Source organism: Eulemur rufifrons, chromosome 16, assembly GCF_041146395.1.
Source record: "Eulemur rufifrons isolate Redbay chromosome 16, OSU_ERuf_1, whole genome shotgun sequence".
Classification (NCBI taxonomy): Eukaryota; Metazoa; Chordata; class Mammalia; order Primates; family Lemuridae; genus Eulemur; species Eulemur rufifrons.
Genome location: NC_090998.1, coordinates 72487020 through 72506863, shown reverse-complemented (window position 1 = coordinate 72506863; position 19844 = coordinate 72487020). Strand labels below are relative to the sequence as shown.

The 19844-nt window shown below is 39.3% G+C and overlaps 1 protein-coding gene across 1 annotated transcript in view; it reads right to left on the bottom strand.

The window, feature by feature from the left end:
* Window positions 1–19844, bottom strand: part of CRADD (CASP2 and RIPK1 domain containing adaptor with death domain) — a 149006-nt gene that overhangs the window by 128212 nt on the left and 950 nt on the right. The window contains exon 2 of the mRNA XM_069490201.1: window positions 19116–19419. Coding sequence (XP_069346302.1) covers window positions 19116–19413 — 298 coding nt within the window. The 5' untranslated portion in view covers window positions 19414–19419. The remainder of the gene's footprint in view (window positions 1–19115; window positions 19420–19844) is intronic.

The following is a 19844-nucleotide window of genomic DNA, read 5'->3' as shown; positions in this document are numbered from 1 at the left end:
TTTGTATTTAGGTGATGATCAGGGATGTCTCCCCAAAATTCATATGTTGAAGCCCTAACCCCTAGAACCTCAGAATCTGACTGTATTTGGAGACAGAGTCTTTAAAGTAGCAATTAAGCCCAAATAAGGCCATTCGGGTAGTCCTAATCCAATCTGCCTAGTGTCCTTATAAAAGGAGATTAGGTCCCATGGAGAGACATCAGAGATGCACACGCACAGAGGAAAGGACACATGAAGAAGCAGCAGCAAGAGGGTGGCCATCTGCAAGCCAAGGGAACAGGCTCAGAAGAAACCAAACCTGCCAACACCTTGATCTTGGACTTCCAGTCTCCAGAACTATGAGAAAATAAATTTCTATTTTTTAAGCCACCTATTCTGTGTTATTTTATTATGGCCCCGGCAAATTAATGTAAATAGTTAAGGTGCCTACAGGTTAAGAGGAAAATGAGGGGAGCAAATAAGGCCATCACAGATTCATTCATTCAGCCCACACTTATTGGCCCTACGAGGTACGTGGCAACGTGCTAGGTTCTGAGGATATACGGATTAAAAACTAGGTTCTTGCCCTCAACAAACTCATAGTCTACTTGGGGACAAAATTCTAACATGGTATGTGTGTGCCAAAACAGAAATACGCCCCTGGTACTTTGGAAACACAGAAGAGAGTTGAAGCGATCATGCAAAGCTTCAAGAAAGAGATGTCTGGGATAAGTTCTTTAAAAAAAAAAAAAACTTTCTTCTGATTATGTAATAATATACTCAATGGAGAATACATAGAAAACATAAAAGAAAATAAATATCTTTAAGGAGGAGGAATTTTGGTGTGAGATATGGGGAGTTTTATTTTGGCCATATTGAGTTAAGGTACAGAGGACCAAAGTGGAACTATGGATTTGGGCTGGAGATAGAGGTTTAGAAACACTTAACATTGAGATGATCATCAAGCCACGGGTGCTGATGGGCTCTGCCCAGGGAGGATGGTACCAGTGAGAGTATAAGAAGGATATCATAGAGCTCCAGAGAGGACAAGCATTTAGGAGACATGCAGAGTAACAAGCTGAGAAGCAGAAGATGGAGAGGTGGGAGGAACAACATGACCAAGGAAGAGGCAACAGCAAGAATGAATGAGACAGCTGCCCCCAATGTCAAATCCTGCCAAGACAGCAAGCAGCCACCTGAAAAACATGCATGGACTTAACCAAAGGTCACTGATGCAAGGGGCAGAAGCCAAATGACGCAGCTTAAGCAGTGCGTCACCATGTTTGGATGAGAGAAGGACACTCATGAAAACCCAAGGAAATGAAAGCTGCCTGAGTCATCCTCAGGGATTGAAAAGGGGAAGAGTCAGATGACATCCAGGCAGTTAAAACAAAATGACAGGGTGGGAGCCTCTTATTTTGTCCTTCAAATGCTCTGGGAGCTCTGGGAACAGAGAAGGGAAAAGCAAGAAAGAAAAATAGCATTTATTGATTACCTACCGGGTACCAGATAAGGTTAAAAATACTGCCTACAGTTACACAGCATTTTATGTTTTCAAAGATTCCTTGACATATTCTGTCATTTAATCTTAACGTCTACCACTGGAGATAGGCAGGAGGCATCTCTTTTATACATAAAGCAATTAAAATTTAGGGGGAAAAAAACAAAATAACCCACCTGACCTCACGCAGCAGAAAAAAGTAGAAGCAGGTCTTTGTGCTAAGCCTAGAGCTCCATCTCCAAATGCTTACAGAGCATTTTAATAGAAAGAAATGCTGTGTGTGTGTGGCCCTAAGCTGGATTTCAGCTTCCTCATCTAAAAAATGAGAACAATAATAGTATCTATACCTCATACTATTGATAAATGTATAGCAATTAAAGGGACTAGCTCGCAGTAAGTGCTCAATAAATGTGAGTCACTATTGTCTTAAATTCTCAAGCATAACCTGTACACCAACCCATCAAACCTATCCTCCTCCTGTGTACCCTATCCCAGTGGATTTGCATAGCTATCCAAACCAGAACTCTGTATGTCGTCCTAGAATCCTCCTTTCCCCCCAGCCCTGGCAATAAATCCTTCTAATCCAGTGCTTCTCAACCTTTTTCTCTTTACTATCTCCCTAAGAAGATTTTTTTAGACACTTTTTCCCTAACTGCACCCCCTCCTGTGAAATTTTAACACCACAGATCTACGTGTCTATTTATATAACGTGGCTCTTTGGAAGATTACAAATCATTGCAATATCTAAGATATTTTTATATGCCCTCTCCCAACCCTCCCCAAATCAATTTTCACCCTTGGGGGCCATATCACCCCATCAAGAACGCAAGTTCTGGTCGGGCGCGGTGGCTCACGCCTGTAATCCTAGCACTCTGGGAGGCCGAGGTGGGTGGATCGTTTGAGCTCAGGAGTTCGAGACCAGCCTGAGCAAGAGCGAGACCCCACCTCTACTAAAAAAAATAGAAAAAAATTATATGGACAGCTAAAAATATATATAGAAAAAATTAGCCGGGCATGGTGGCGCATGCCTGTAGTCCCAGCTACTCGGGAGGCTGAGACAGGAGGATCGCTTGAGCTCAGGAGTTTGAGGTTGCTGTGAGCTAGGCTGACGCCACGGCACTCACTCTAGCCTGGGCAACAGAGTGAGACTCTGTCTCAAAAAAAAAAAAAAAAAAAAAGAACGCAAGTTCTAATCCTCCTAAATCTCTCTCAATCCCATTCCCCTTCTCTCTGTTCTCAAGCCAGCGCCTCGTCCTCACAGTTTTTCATCTGGATTACTCCGACAGCTTCCTACCTGGGCTCCTTGGCCCCTTTTCTGCCAGCTTCCCATCCATAGGCAACCAGAATGATCTTTCTCAATGCAAGTCTGTCGTGTCAAGCCCCTTCCCAAAATTCATCCATTGTGCCCAACACCTGTCGGGCCTTCACGTGGCACCCAAGGCCCCCACTGAGCAGTCCTAGTCCTGAACCTCCAGCCTCAGCTGCCACCACCCCACCCTAAACTCACTGGGCACCAGGCACACACAACGTACAGCCACTGTCTCCATGCACTGGCACTTTTGATCACCTCTGCCTAGAATGCTGTTCCCCTCGTGCCTTCCTAGCGAACTCCTACTCACCTTGAACATGAACTGAAAAGCGTACGTGCCCTTTTTAAAGCCTGCCCCAGTGCTATCTTACCACGGGCCAAGTGGAGCAGTCACTGTTCCCCTGACATCTCTCTCGGTCTAAACTCTCCGGTTCCATCTAATGATAACAACAAGCAACACTTACTACATGCCAGGCTCTGTCCCAAGCACTTTACCTGTATTACTCATGTATCTGGAGCACCTTCCGGGCAAGGATCATAGCTTATTAATTTCTGTACCTGTTTGACATAGAAGACGTTCAGTAAATGCTTGCTGAAATGAAGCAGGAAGCCAAGTGTTAGAGTTTCTCGTGCTGTGCTTTTTACACTGACTTCTACCATCTTCTACTTCCTATGGTGGTTCATGTGTTTAACCAGGTAGTAAGAAGTGAGGCGGAAGGAGGGACAGGATTATTCTGCCAAAGATTTTAAACATCTCTTTGAAATACACTCTGTGACTTAATGAAAAAAGCCATGAGGAATGCATTTCCAAGTGCAAGGGGGAAAAAAATCCACTCTACTACCCAGAACACCCACATATTTACAAATCTAGTCTACCTGAAGGATATAAATATATTTTCAAATGCCACTGGCAAAAGCTTACTCACCCACAGTCCCAACAGTTTGGGAAGAAAACAATGAGCAGAAAGGATTTAGAAACTTAAAAGCATACAAACAGACACTGAAAAAATCAGGTTATGTAATAATCTAGTGAAACACTTTGAAATAGCATGCTCATAAAAAGATAAACAAAAATACTTTTAAACAGCAGAGTGAAAGATACTCTTCCTAGTTCCTTAAGAGTCACTTGGAGAAGGTCATTTAAGTCCAATGCTTCCCACCCCTGCCCTCTGCTAGCTGAAATAGCAACATGGCTTGATAATAATTTGAAAAGACTACTTCAAGTTGATTCAGAAGTTTGACTCTCTGAAGAAAAAATATATATATTTTGTTAGACACACACACATATAATCTTCTAAATTTTCTTCTTTATTTGGCATCACATAAGAAATTTTAGATTTAAGCGTCAGTGTCAAGAAAATAATAACGTTCTAGAAATAACCGGAGTTTAGGAAAAAAGAGCTTCTGAAACTGAATTTCCTACGGTAATGATGGGGTTCAGGACATAGCGGCCCGATGCACGGCACTCGGAATCTGAGAAAACAGCAAAAGCAGGGTGGTCACTCTCACCTTCCCCACATTCTTCTCCTCCAAAATAGGTCATAAAACCTAGAAGGGATTTTCTAACCTTCCCTCGAAACAGGTCATAAGACACTCAAGTCAGGAGTGCCTTCCCTCTAGCCACACTACCTCTATCGGGTAGTGTGATGCCTCCAGCTTTGTTCTTTTCTTGCTCAAGATTGGTTTTGTTATTCAGGACCTTTTGTGGTTCCATATGAATTTTAGAATTGTTTTTCTATTTCTGTGAAAAATATCACTGGAATTTTGATAGTGATTGCACTGAATCTGTAGATTGCTTTGGGTAGTACGGACATTTTAACAATATTAATTCTTCCAATCCACAAACATGGAGTTTCTTTCCATTTATTTGTATCTTCTTCAGTTTCTTTCATCAATGTTTTATAGTTTTCAGGTAGAGGTTTTTCACCTCCTTGGGTTTTGTAGCTATTGAAAATGGGATTGTTTCCTTGATTTCTTTTTCAAATATTAATAGTTTGTTTTTGGTGTATAGAAACACTACTGATTTTTATTTGTTAATTTTGTACCTATAACTTTACTGAATTTGTTTATTAGTTATCACAATTTTTTGGTGGAGTCTTTACAGTTTCCTATATATAAGATCATGTTGCCTACAAGCAAAGACAAACTACTTCCTTTCCAATCTAGATACTTTTTATATCTTTCTCTTGCCTAATACCTCTGGCTAGACCTTCCAGTAGTATGCTGAATAAGAGTGGTGAGAGTGGGCATCCTTATCTTATTCCTGATCTTAGAGGAAAAGCTTTCAACTTTCCAACACTATGATGTTAGCTGTGGGTTTGTTAAAATGTTGTTTGTAAAAACAACCTCTATTTTGTTGAGGTACATTTCTTCTACACCTAATTTGTTGAGAGTTTTTATAATGAGAGGATGTTGAATTTTGTCAAATGCTTTTCCTGCACCTGTTGAGATGATCACATGGTTTTCATCCATCATTCGGTTAATGTGCTGTGTCACATTTATTGATTTGTGGATGTTGAATCATCCTTGTTTCCCTATGATCATGATGAATGATCCTTTTAATGTACTGTTGACTTCAGTTTGCTAGTATTTTGCTGACAAATTTTGCATCTATGTTCATCAGGGATACTGGCCTGGAATTTTCTTTTCTAGTTGTGTCCTTCCCTGGCTTTGGTATCAACGTAAATGCTGGCCTTATAACATTGGAAGTATTCCCTCTTCTTCAGTTTTGTAGAAGAGTTTGAGAAGTATTGGTATTTGTTCTTTTTTAAATGTTTGGTAGAATTCAGCAGTGAAGCCATCAGGTTCTGAGCTTTTCTTCGAAAGCAGACTTTTTATTATGCATTCAATCTCCTTAACTCATTATTTGTCTGTTCAGATTTTCTATTTCTGCATGATTCAGTGTTGGTAGGCAGCACGTGCCTAGGAAATTTGTTCATTTCTTCTAGGTTACCCAATTTGTTGGTATTTATTTATTCATAGTAGTCTCTTAAAATCCCTTGTATTTCTGTGGTATCAATGGTAATATTTCCTCTTTCATTTCTGATTTTGAGTTTTCACTCTTCTTAATCTAGCCAAAGGTTTGTCAATTTCTGTTTTTTTCAAAACCGATTTTTAGTTCCATTGATTTTTTTCCTATTGTTTTTCTAATCTGTTTTCATTTATTTCTGCTCTGATCATTATTATTTTCTGCCTTCTACTAACATTGAACTCAGTTTATTCTTCTTTTTCTAGTTCCTTGAGGTATGATAACATTAAGTTATTTGAGATCTTTCTTGATGTAGGCATTTATTATTATAAACTTCCCTCTTAGAACTGCTTTTTCTGCATTCTATAAGTGTTGGTACACTGTATATTCTTATTTGTCTCGAGATATTTTTAATTTCTCTTTTAATTTCTTCCCTGACCCATTGGTTGTTCAGGAGCACGTAAATTTCCATGAATTTGTAAATTTTCTTAAATTCTTCTTGTTTTTGATTTCTAGTTTTATATCACTGTTGTTGGAAAGGGTACTTGATATGATTCAAGTCTTCTTCATTTTTCAGTCCTGTTTAGTGGCATAATATATCTATCCTATAGAATGTTCCATGTGTACCTGAGAAGAATGTGTATTCTGATGCTATTAGATGAAATGTTCCGTATATGTCTCTTAGGCCCATTTGGTCTAAAGTGTAGTTTAAGTCCATTGTTTCTCTATTAATTTTCTGTCTAGGTGACCCACCCATTGCTGAAAGTGGGGTATTAAAGTTCCTTACTATTATTCTATTGTAGTCTTTCCCTTCAGATCTATTAATGTTTGATCTATATATTTAAGTACTCCTAAATATATATAAATATATTTAGGTGCTCCAGTGTGCACCTAAAGAGTGCATATATTTACAACTGTTACATCCTCTTTATCATCATATAATGGGCTTCTTTGACTCTTTTTATAGATTTTGACGTAAAGTCCATTTTATCTGATATAAATAAGCATAGCTTTCCCTGCTTTCTTTTGGTTTCCATTTTCATAGAAAATTTTTCAGTCTATGTGTGTTACTAAGGTGAAATGAGTCTCTTCTGCATATAGTTGGGTCTTGTTTTGTTATCCATTCAGCTACTCTGTCTTTTGAATGGAGAATTTAATCCATTTACATTCAAGGTAATTATTGAGAAAGACTTGATACTGCCATTTTGTTAATTGTTTTCTGATTGCTTTGGAGATCCTTGTTCCTTCCTCTCTTGCTGTCTTCCTTTGTGATTAGATGATATTTCTCTAGTGATATGCTTTTATTCCTTACTTTTCATCCTTTGTGTACCTAAGTTTTGCTGTGTGTAAACCATGAGGTTTACACAAAATATTTTATAGTTATAACAGGCTATTTTAAACTAATAGCTTAATTCTGATCACATACAAAAACTCTACACTTTTACTCCTCCTCCCCACATTTTATGTTTTTGATATCACAATTTATATGTATTTTATGTATCCCTTTACAAATTGCTGTATCTATTTTTTAATAGTTTAAACCTTCATACTAAATATGTAAGTGATTTACACACACTATTAGAGTATTCTGAATTTGTGGACTTATTTTTACCAGTAAGTTTTATACTTTCATATATTCTCACGTTATCAATTAGTGCCTTTTCTTCCCACTTGAAGAACTCACTTTGGCATTTCTTATAAGACAGGTGTGGTGGTGATGAACTCCTTCAGCTTTTGTTTGTCTGGGAAAATCTTTATCTCGCTCTCCTTCATTTCTGAAGGGATAGCCTTGCCAGGTATAGTATTCTTTGTTGGCTGTTTTTTCCATCAGTATTTTGAATATATCATCCCACTCTCTCCTGGCCTCTAAAGTTTCTGCTGAGAAATCCACTGCTAGCCTTATTGGAACTCCCTTATATGTTATTTGCTTCTTTTCGCTTACTGCTTTCAGGATACTCTCTTTGTCTTTGATTTTTGACAGTTTAATTATAATATGTCTTAATGTATGTAGTTTGTTTGGATTAAATCTGATTGGAAACCTTTGACCTTCCTGTACCTACATATTTATATCTTTCTCTAGATTTTGAAAGTTTTCTGCTACTTTGTCTCTCTCTTCTTTCTCTTCAAGTCCTATTACTCAAATATTTGCCCTTTTGATGTTGCCCTGTACATCTTATAAGCTCCTTATACATCTCCAATCCTTTTCATTCTTTTTTTCTCCTCCAACTGTATATTTTAAATAACCTGTCTTCAATTTCACAGATTCTTTCTTCTGCTTGATCAATTCTGCACTTAACATTCTCTATTGCAGCTTTAATTCAATTCACTATATTTCAGCTTCATAATTTGTGGGGGTTTTGGGGGGGGTTGGTATAATTTCAATCTCTGTTAAATTTTCTATTTTGGTCATTTATTATTTTCTTGATTTCATTAAATTATTTCTCTATATTTTCCTGAAGTTCACTACCAGGTAGGCTGCTCTTACAGACCAGCTCCTGTGGCAGTCAATTCATCTCCAATGAGATCTGAATCTCAGCCCTGGAGGTGGGGAGGCACCTCTTCCAAGTTCTTAGTGACTATACCCTGTTCTATCCTTCAACCCCAGAAAAAGTAGCTTCTGCCATTTGCTATTCCTGCATTACTTATAGACCTCTTTTACCCCTTTAGTAGTTAACCATGGTTAACTTCCTACTAGTTAAAAGTTCTTTATATTAAATTTTCCCTGTTCAAATTACAGTGTGGTTTCTGTCTACTAAATGTATCTTGACTGGTACATGAGGGAATAAAAGGGTTCAAACAAATATGAAAGGCCTAAAAAGGCGTATTTGCCCACAGCACTATCACATGACTAATAACAAAGAGATCAAAGAGATTGATAGAGAAAAGAGAAGTTTAAAGACTAAACAAAAATTTCCATGTCAATCTCATTCAAAATTTTTATTATATTTTGTCTAATCACATTTCTTAGAAAACATCTTTTATCTTCTTTGAAACTTTTTAAAAAATCTCCTGTTTGGTAAACTGTTAAAAAAGAGACTGACACACATACTATGAACATGTTAGCTACATGTGAGACCTGAGGCAAGAAAGAGTCAGAAAATAGAGAAGCTGTAGCTAGCCCAAGTCAGGTCATCTAAGTCATATGACTCCAATCAGAACTAAGAACTGGTATTAGAGATACAGACACAACAGCCTAGTGATTAGAGGCATGGACTGTGAGCCAGACTGTCAGTGTTCAAATCTCAGCTCTACTATGACAAGTTGTATGATCTTCGGCAATTTATCTAACACCTTAATCTCCTCATCTGTAAAACACAAGTGATAACAGTAGTACCTACTTCAAAGGACTATTATGAGGATAAAGTGAGTTTATGTATCTAAAGCTCTTAGACTAGTACCCAATCTAAATTCTCTTTCTAACCTCCTCTCTACATTGACATTCTCAATCCATTCATTTCCCCAATATATTCTGATTTGAAAAGATTTAGGGAGGCCTATCCTGCTGCAAAAACTGCTCTCCTGTGCTTTCTCTACCACCTTTTGCCCTCAACCTCGGCCTTACCATCTTAAGAAGATGTAGAGCATCCTCCTTCCTTAAAGGACTACCATTTGTTTCCAGACCCACAGATGTGAGACCTATTCAATCCAAAAAGAATGGGGATGATAAAGTGGGAATCTCTTGCTTCAATCAGCTTTTCTCTCTTCCTTTTGGAACTGCCTTTCTCCGCTCCAGGTGATTCTGGTGTCCTAAGGAAAGGGCTTGTGACCCAAGCTCAGCCAGTAGTCTTTGAATCTTGAGGGAAGGCACAGTGGAAGAATTTGACTGGAGATGGCCAACCAGTGGTCCGAGATCCCCCAGTGTTGACTCAAGTCCTGCCCTTATTGAGCCCTGGAATTTTGGCCTATTCCTTCAAAGTTGTGAACTATTCAGTATACTTCAGAGAAATTCCTATCATTGTTTATGTTAGCATGAAGTCCTGCTTAAGCTAAAGAGCTCATACACATGCTGTTAAAGTTGCTTATATCCCTTCATTTATTCATCTGTAGAGTATGGGTCTCTAAGATCCCTTCCAGCTGTAACTTTCTATAGTTCTAGCAACAGGACAAGATATGCTCTACCTGAACTATAATTCTCCATAAAAACTTCACCATTATCACCCAGCACCCATATAGGTTATCAATAAATGGTAGAACAGAGATGTTTTAAGAGCCTTGTATTTAGGTTATAAAACCACAAGTCTCTCATTTGCTACTTACTACATCTCAGCAGTATTATTTTGGTAACAGTGTTGCCACCATCTCTGCTATGGTGCTGAGTGTAATAGCATAAATAGAACATGAACATTTCCAGGAATTATCAACTTGGCACTTCCTACAAGGAGTTAAGGTTTCTTTTATAACATTAACAAAATAAAGCCTAGGACTGAAACCTGCCCAAATCTTCTTCTAGAAGTTACATTTCCTTTGCAATTCAAATGTACTGTTTGGAAAAGCACAACACACTTTTGTTTTTTTAATCTGGGGGAAATGCCCTCCAAAGAATTACATATATACATATATTTTTTCATATTCCTTACTGCCCAAACTAAGGAACAAGTATAAACACAGCCACCTATTAAAATTAAGTAAAGCAAACATTCCTGTAGCTAGCTACAAAAGCAGGCTACAAGTTTGAACTATACCCATAAAACGAGAATGCTTCCTTGCTAAGCATTTGGTTAAACTCTGAAGTTACGCCACCAGAAAAGCTGGTTATTGGAACTGACAGCTTTAGATAGCATGATTTAAGAGCTGCAAAAGTGGGACCTGACACTAGCATCAGGGGAGCCAACACACTATCTCCTGATTATAGCCAAAAAGATTTAGTTTTCTTTCACTCTCAAGGTAGCAAGTGGGATTGGAAGAAACCCAAGAGCTCTGTTCCTTGACCCCCATATGGTCTTACATTAGACCCTAACCCCCACCCTCCCCCACACACCCCAAATGAGAGATGGAGAAGAGAGAGGTAACAACCAGGAATTAGCCTTAGGACAATAGGTAGGAAAGAGAAACGCAGAGAAGCTCCTCGGGCTGGTGTCTGGGAGAGACTGGAGGAGAGAGGTTCTGGAAGAAGAGTGAGGGCTGGTAATGATGGGTTCTGGAGCAGCCCCAGGTTATCAGAATGGGGGGGGAGTGGGGGGAAAAAAGTGTAGTTTTGAGAAAGTGTTTTTATAGGATATGAAATAACAGGCTTTGAAGTCAAAGTGTCTGGATTACAAATTTGATGCTACTATGTTGTGTGACCTTGAGCAAGTTATTCAATATCACGGTGCCTACATTTTCTCATCTGTGCAATAAGGGTAATAATAACACCTGCCTCATCAAGGTATTGTCAGGATTAAATGAATTAATAAATGCAAAGGACTTAGAACAGTACCTGACAAACAGTAAGCTCTCAGTAATTATTATTGGGAGACACAGAAAAGACTGAAGTGCATTTTTAATTACAAACAAAAACCGTGGACAGACAGACAGCCTGTCTGATCACCCCATGAAAATACACACCAGCCCAGTCCCACTGTTTCCAACTGACTATTTGTCTCTCTCCTCCTCCCTTCCATCCTCAAGCCATCTTCAGCTTCCTTTCTATCTGAGAGCAGCATCCAACTCATTCTTCACTGGCAGGTTCCGTCCCCATTTGTACGGAGCTTGATCTACAGAGCGCAAAGCATTGTGGGTGGTTTGTGATTACTGTACCAAACAATGTGAATAGGCAATGAAAATAATTCTCCAAATTCAAATTCGCCAGCAATTTAAAACCCTCCAATTTCGTTCTTATGGGTATCTAGCCGATATATCCCCATAGAGCTCTAATGGATTTTCATGTTGATAGTAGAATCACACCTGTATGAAGTCTGAGATTCTGGAACCTTCTTGAGCAAGAATGTTCAAGAAATTCAAGGAATGAAAACATCTGCAAACAAATATCCTTCTATACCTCCATTCCTACCAGCCTTCCATCTGCTCTGACCTAAACATAGGAACAACTCGGCAAGCAAGGGCACAGGTTTGGGAGGCCCATACTTGGGGAGGAATAAGTGAGAAAGGAGGCATGCACCTAACCAGCTGGTCAGATCTCAAAGTTCCAACCCTGGCTGCACTTTAAAATAACGTAGTGAGGCATTCGTGTACGTGCCTGATTGTATGCATGTGCGTGTGTGTCTTTAATACCATTGCTCAGATCCCACCTCCGGAGCCTGGGCATCAGTAGGTTTTGAGACCCAGGTGATTCCAATGCACAGCCAGGGCTAAGAAACACTGAGCTAAATCAACCCTGATGGTCAATAGGGTGACTGACATAGCCAAATGGTCCATACGCTCACAGGAGGAAGAAAAAAGGTCACAGTTGGAATTCTATGTGAAAAGAACATCAAATCCATTTCTAAAAGTGAAATGGAGGTATCCCTGCTGGGGCAAGACCTGTCACCTGGTTTGCTGTTCCTAGAAAGAGCTGCAATTAGCTGCCAACAAATGTATTATTTCCTCAGTTCCATAAATACTCAATAAAATTATTCCACTTTTCCTTTACATCAGCCTTGCAGAAGCAGGGAGAAAAGAAATCTTCCAATAAAATGCAGTACTGAACTATCATAATTTCCTTTTAAATGATTAAAATTAACATTAATAGAAATAAAATATTTTGGTAAAATCTCATCCCAGTATACCTTTAAAAGCCCTTGAAAATGTTCCTCTTAAAATGAAAAAAAAATGCATTAGTGTAATAAAGAAAAAAAGCCTCTTTCAATTATTAACACTACAGCATAATGCAATTCCATTTCAAACCCAGTAGGGAGCCAAGATTGCGCAGCAGAAAACATTCTAAATCAAGAGTGGGGAGGCCTGGATTCCAGTCCCAGCAATAAATTACATTAACTAGCTATGTGATCACAGGCAAGTTGACTTAATCTCCCTAGGCCTCTGTTTTCTCAAAAATTAGATAAATTCCATAATACCAGGAGAGGGCTCCATCTTGCTGACTTTTTTTCACTAGCAGAGAAATGTGTTTTAAATTTGGAAAACTTATAAATTTAGTAATTCTAATAAATTTAACCAATTCCTGTTACTGTGCATAAACTGAATGAGCAAAACTGTGAAGCTGAGGGTGGGCACAGTGGCTCATGCCTGTAATCCCAGCACTTTGGGAGGCCAAGGTGGGAGGATGGCTTGAAGCCAGGCATTCGAGACCAGCCTGGGCAACATAGCAAGATCCTGTCTACAAAAGAAGAATTTAAAAATTACCTGGGCATGGTGGCTCACACCTATAGTCCCCAGCTATGCCAGAGGATCCCTTGAGCCCAGGAGTTCAAGTTCGCAGTGAGCTGTGATTGCACCATTGTACTCCAGTCTGAGCTCTCAAAGAAAAAAAAAAAAATCTATCTTAACTAGAACTGGAAGCTTCCTTCCTTAACTATGCCAGCCAGGCAACAGTTCCTCCCCTAAACTCCTATTTCTCTTTTTAAATGAAAAAATATATGATGAAAAGTATCTTTGCACTTTTGTTGCATCCTCACACTATCGTTATTTTCTTAGTATTTTTCTTTACGTTGACTCATTTTTGCTTAAATAGAAGTAATGGTTTTTTCCTAAATAATTTGGAATACTTTAATCTTATTTCCTATTCAATATTCCTATATGACGTTTCTCCTTTTATTTTTGACGCTTCATAATTGTGCATATTTATGTCATACAGAGTGATACATCAATACATGTATACAATGTGTAATGATCAAATCAGGGTAATTCACATATCCATCTCCACAAATATTTATCATTTCTTTGTGTTGGAAACATTCAAAATCCTCTCTTCTAGCTTTTTGAAAATACACAATAAATTATGGTTAACCATATTCACCCTAGAGACCTAAGGAACACTAGAACTAGATATTCCTCCTATCTAGCTGTAATTTTATATCCATTAACCAACCTCTCCCCCCTCCTCCCCTCCCCCTACCCTTTCTAGTGTCTAAAAACCACTATTTTATTCTGTAAAAGTAATGTATTTTTAAAAGTAACTTCATAAATACTATAGAAAAGTTTCCCTTGACATAACAGGAAGGAACGCATTAAATTGATACCCTCCAAAAAAAAATACAACTAAATTCTAGCTAAATACTGCTGGCCACAGAAGGCTCTAAGTATGAGGACCTCCTATCTTTCTTATCAGGACTGAAATGGAAATAAAAAAGGAAATAACTTTTTCATCACGTGATTCAATATTATTTAATCCTATATCCACATATTATGTAAAACCACTGTAAGAGCCACCCAAGATCACGGCTCCACATTTTGGGATGCTCAACAACAAACAGCATCAGCTGAGCCCATGCTACAGTGTCACCTGTGGCTGCCACTTGAATTCCTGTATACTTGTGGTCCCCTGTATCTGAAACGCTTTCCCCTCACATCCACCCTGTCACTGAGTTCAGGCCTCTGCTCAGTGTCCCCTCGTCAGAGCTTTCCCTGACCACCCTCCCCGCCACACATGTTGTTTTTCTTCTTAGCACTCATCACCACCAGATATGTTATTTATTCATTTGCTCATTACCTGTCCCCACCCTTGACCCTGCCCCCCATAGAATACAATGAGCCCCATGAGCGCAGGGTCTCTGTTCTGTTCACTGTTATGGCCCCAGCACCTAATGTTTAGCACGTGGTCAGTACTCAGTAAATATCTGTCAGATGAACAAAAGAATGTCCTCAGCTGATATCTGGAGATTCCCCCATATGTCTTTACATACCCATTGCCTGGCCTTTAGTTGGTCCTCAGGAAGTAAGATAATCAGGCTGAGACACAGAAATCTGGTCTCTCTGTAGATGCTCCCCTTACCAGAGGGAGGAGTCTTGCTACGCATGCCGACCCATTGTTCTCTTGTTAGTACACAGGATGCCACGAGGCAAACATGACTCAGCCACAGTGGCAGTGCCTAGATAAACTGAGATGACACTGAACTTACTATATGCAGAGTAGGGCCAATGACACGGCATGATTAGAGGAGCCTATGGAAAGAATATCAAGCTAGAACTCTCTCTAATAAAACTATTCCAGTATCTAAAATTTCTGCCATCAGAACTCAGCAACTTCAGATGCATCCAAACACACGTCTCAGAGTCAGAGTATATGTCAGGAGAGGGGCTGACGTAGGTTAGCATGGTCACTCAAGGCCTGCTCCACAAGGGACAGGCTGAGCATTGGAGCCCATGGCTAGAGGGGACACAGATCAGTTAGCCCTGTGTCCTGCTCCAGTGAGGGCAGCCAGGGAGTGCAGGACACAGGGTCCATGGGGAGGACCAGTCCAAGCTCAGGCAAGGTTGAAGCAAGTGTCAGCCTCAGGACAGCCACTCCAACAGGCTCAAGAGTTGAGGCATCCGATGCTAATGCAGGACACTGAGCTGTGTTCCCAGAGCTGTCTGTGCTTCACTCTTGCCAGTGGCTAAGAATACATAAAGCAGGAATCAAACCAAGAGAAGAAAGAGAAACAAACAAACACACTCCTGAGCCTAAAGGAAGACTGGGGCACAAGGCCGTGTTACCAGGTAGGTTGCTAAATGAGAATCATGGCACAGACCCAGTCCCACTGCCAGGGCCAACAAAGTGGAACAGGGAGTCCTGCAGCCCAGGACTTGTTCCCCCCATGCCTCAGGCTAAGTCCCACCTTCTTTCCAGATTCAGATTAGCTCAAGCACTGGACAGAACTCATGGGTGCAGACAGGGCCCCCAAACACTGGGAAACCAGGCAGGCAGGCAGGCTGCCTTCACCCAGATACAGCACTGTCCTCATCTCCTAATGACCTGACCGGAGCCCAAGAAGATTTCCAGCTGATCTAATGTCTAGTATGTGACCTTGGCCAGAAAGAGACATACTGTGAAGTGTTCCTTCCACGGTGCCAAAGTGGATTAAGTCATTTTGTCGCCAGAATTACTCTTTTAAAAGGTAAGAGTTCTTACAGGGTGAGAAGAACACAAAACCAATTATCCATTAATATCTCATACTTCTTTTTTTCAACAGAAATTGGGAGACCAGTCACCTAGGCAGCTTCTGAGAAAATCGAAAGGTTTAGGGTGTTTTTGTATTTTGGGATTTGATGGGGGTGGAGTTTAGAAGAGTAGAGAAGAACAAGATACAACTCGATTCTTCTCTAAAAAATGACGTCCAGCACATAAATAAAAAGCAACTAACTAGGATCAATCACCAAAATAAAGTCTCTGAGACAGCTCAAAATACACAAGTGAAAAAAAAAAATTAAACAAATAGAAGGGAAACCAAGAATCTCTGAGAAGATCAAAACAAGAAAACTTTAATAAAATAAAATCAGTTCATTCTTAGAGAAGGATCAACCTCTTGGCTAAAGAGAAGGCCATTCCTTCCCATTTGTTCCTAAGGCCTCCCAAGAGAAGACCACCAAATCCACACAAATTATTTAATAAGTATGACCAAAATAAGTAAAAGGTAAGCAGAGGTTAATGTATACACGTACATATATAAGCACCATATTTTCTTACAGTACAGTTCCTCAAAACTCAGAGATGCCTTTACAAAAATTTAAGTGGACTATTTTAAAGCTTACTAAAATTACTCCACTACAACTTCAGGGTCCTAGGAAATAGGCTCTGGATTTATTTGCTTTTATATAGGGATATTAAATTGGAAGGCATTGGAAGGCCTTTCAACTCTAATGCTGTTCTCAGGATTTAAAAAAAAAAAAAAAACCTAGGTTTCCAATTTATTAAATCCCAATTTAATTTTAGAGTTAAAATATTGCCATCAAATTAATTACTTTGAGCCTTTAAAAATATTTTAAGGTCTCAAACAAGAGAAAGCTGTTAACCATTAACTTGAAAATATTTCATTTCTTCCATCCTTTCTCTCCTGCACACATCAAAAACATCTATGTATACAAACCACTAGAACTTATGGTATACTGGATTTTCAGTAACATTCAGATTTTAAAAGTGATTCTTTTAAAATTTCTGAAAACTGTGTAGTGAAGACAGAAACTGTGTAGTGAAGAAGTGAATGAACCCCAAATTCAGGGTTTATCCATGAGTGGAGCTGGGAATGCAACAGGAGTGGGGAGGAACACCCAGATAGTCCCAAAGGCAACTGTAATATTATTGTTCCTAAACTAGGTGATGGAGACATGGGTGTTTGTTGTACCATATTTTCCATACCTTATATTTTGTAATATCATTTAAAATAGTCAATATTTAACAGAAACAAGTATTTCTAAAATGAGTTTATGTCATTGTCATTGTGGAAGGTACATAGAGACATTGGTAAATCAAACTCCCACTTCCGAATGTTTTCTTCAGTGGCAGTGTTGCTCCATAAAAAATGAAACAAGAGTACTATATTTAATTTGTTCCAGAGCCAATCTTCCACAGAATTAACAAACCTTGGAAAAAAAACTTATTTTTCTAAATTTCTACATAGACATGCTCAATTTTTTCCCACCATAGACTGCTTCATTCTGCTTTGCTTCTATAAAAAACTATTTTTCGGGTACAATGCACACTAACTGACTAAAGGGCACGCTTATAACTTCGACTCAAATTGTACAAAAGCAAATTATGTAACCAAAACGTATGTACCCCAGTAAAATTCTGAAATAAAAAAAAAAAAACTATCTTTCTCCTGGCTTCTCTGTAACTTTCATCATTTGATGAAAACGCTGTAATTCTTTCTTGTTGTCTGAATGATTCTGAAGAAATGAAAATGGGGTTACACCTCTGAGTGACGTACAACACTACTTATGTCACCCAAAATGATCATAAAATTAAATATTTTGATAGCGAAAGGCTTTCAGTTTGCCTGTTTTGTTGTTTCCAACTATGCGTTACCAGGAGGAACCTCTAAGTCACATGCCAGGAAAACACCAATAATTCTTTAACATTTCCCCAATTCTCTGTTATCTATTCTGCTTTCCATAAAGTGGTAGAAATATCTTTGATATGCTTTGTTCAGACACATGGAGTATTTAATTTTGTAAGGACAATCCAAGGTGAGAATTCTAGTGATCCTCAAAGCCAGCTAGTTTCAATATTTCAGAAAGCCCAAAACATACATTTACCTGTAATTTGGCCATGCTAAGAGTGAAAATATTTTTTCTTTTTCTACTGGAATTTTACCAAGGCTTCCTAAGTTAAATGGCTATCTCATGCTGATCAGATATTCACACATATGTCATTAATAAAAGTAGAAAAATTAATCATGATTACTTAATACATGTGGTCTGAAAATCAATCAAAATATGAGGTCTCTGGAGCAAAAATAACAGAAGTGGTCTTTTACCATTGGGGTGTGTGTGAGTGTGTGTATCTACACATATATATATATTTTTTTTTTTAATTTCAGAACCAGTGATGCTGTTATTTAAAAAACAGCAACGACAGAGTCCTGGGCCCACTGACTTGGAGTAGTTTTATCACTGCTGTCAGAAACCCCAGAGAACGTTGATTCCCTAACTCAGTTAAACATTTGCAGGTCAACTTTCAATTATCTTTTTTTTTTTTTTTTTTTTTTTTTGTGCCAGTTCAATTCTCTGTTCCTCAATCTTTGCAAAATGTAGAAGTCATGGGAGGTGTTAAGAGGGAACAAGTGTTTCATATCACATCTTCTTCCCACTACAAGCTAGGCTAACAGCACCAGAACTGTTTCTCTCTTCTACTGTTTCCAATTCTCCTTAAAATCAAAATGAGACCCTCTCCCGAACTACTGCCCTTATAAAAGTAAATACTTCAGGTGTCTGAACAAAGCCAAACTAAAAGGAACACTTTAAACCAATAACCTTTAAAAACAAACTAAGTCAGCCTTCAAAATAATCCCCTTTGGCCACGTAGGACAGCCCAGGGACAGGTGCAGAGCATGCCTTCCTAGAGGCTGTCTGCTCCTCCGTGAATCTGACCTTTTCCAGCTGGTAGCTCTGGCACCTCACAAATCAGTTGTCAGTAGGCTGAATGCCTGCTTTCCCATCTGCACTTTCCAAATGGTTCGTGATGCCAAGGGCTGAGATATGACCTGGCTCTCTGATGAGAACATGCCTCCCAAGTGACATGCCAAGTTTCCCTGGAAGCCTTGCTAAATGTATTCTCTGAGCTCCCTCCTCAACCTCCCAGTCATGGTTCATTCTTCCTTCCTTCCTTCCACTTCCTAATGCCACCTGCTCATCCTGTCCCTCCAACGCCATGTCCCTTCAATCCAAACTCCTTGCCCGCTTTCATCAACCACTGACCCCTGCCCTGCCTTAAATACCAACTTCAAATCCAAAGGGCATAGTTCCCACATTTTAAGCTGGTCTGAAGTGTTCTTTTTGAGGCCTACCTGCAGGCAGCTCCGTGATGACTTTTTCCCTTGCCTTCTCCAGCTTCTCCCTTACCCAGGGAAATTCCTGGAGGGAATCTAGGAATGTGTTGAATGCTTTGGGACCCCTGGAAGGTAGGATATCCAGCAGCAACATTGTTTTCCGGAGGCCTGTGGCTTGAGCTTGGATTTCTTGAACATGGTTTTCCGTCAAGATTCCTTCCTGGTAAAGGTACTGAAGAACCAGTCCCTCTACCAAAACCTCTGCACCCAGCTCCAGGCGAAGTGAGCGAAGCACTTGTTTGTCTCTGGAGTCCATTTCTCCCTGGAAAGAGACACAATCACAGCTCCAATTACAGGGATGCTGACATGACCCTAAAGATAGTGTCATTGCAATGTAAGCTCCTTAAGGTCAGGCATATCTTCAAACCTTAGCAGAGGGCCAGGCCACAGTGTTTAATACATGGTTGTTAGGACAAGCCAAGTTCATCTCGAATGTTTCTGAACGTAATGAACAACACTGAAGATGAACCATCTTTTCTGTTTTTGCTTTTCACACACTGGAGTCCTACTTCAATTCCTTGTTCAGTAAAGAGATGTGGGGCGGAGGAAGAGCAGGTCAGAGACCCTACTTAAAAAGTATTCTTTTAATTTGAGGATTACAGAACAGCATTAATTTTATTATAACATGTTGGAGAAGAAACAGTGGTTTTATTTCAACACTGTCTTCATCAGCGCTACCCCATACCA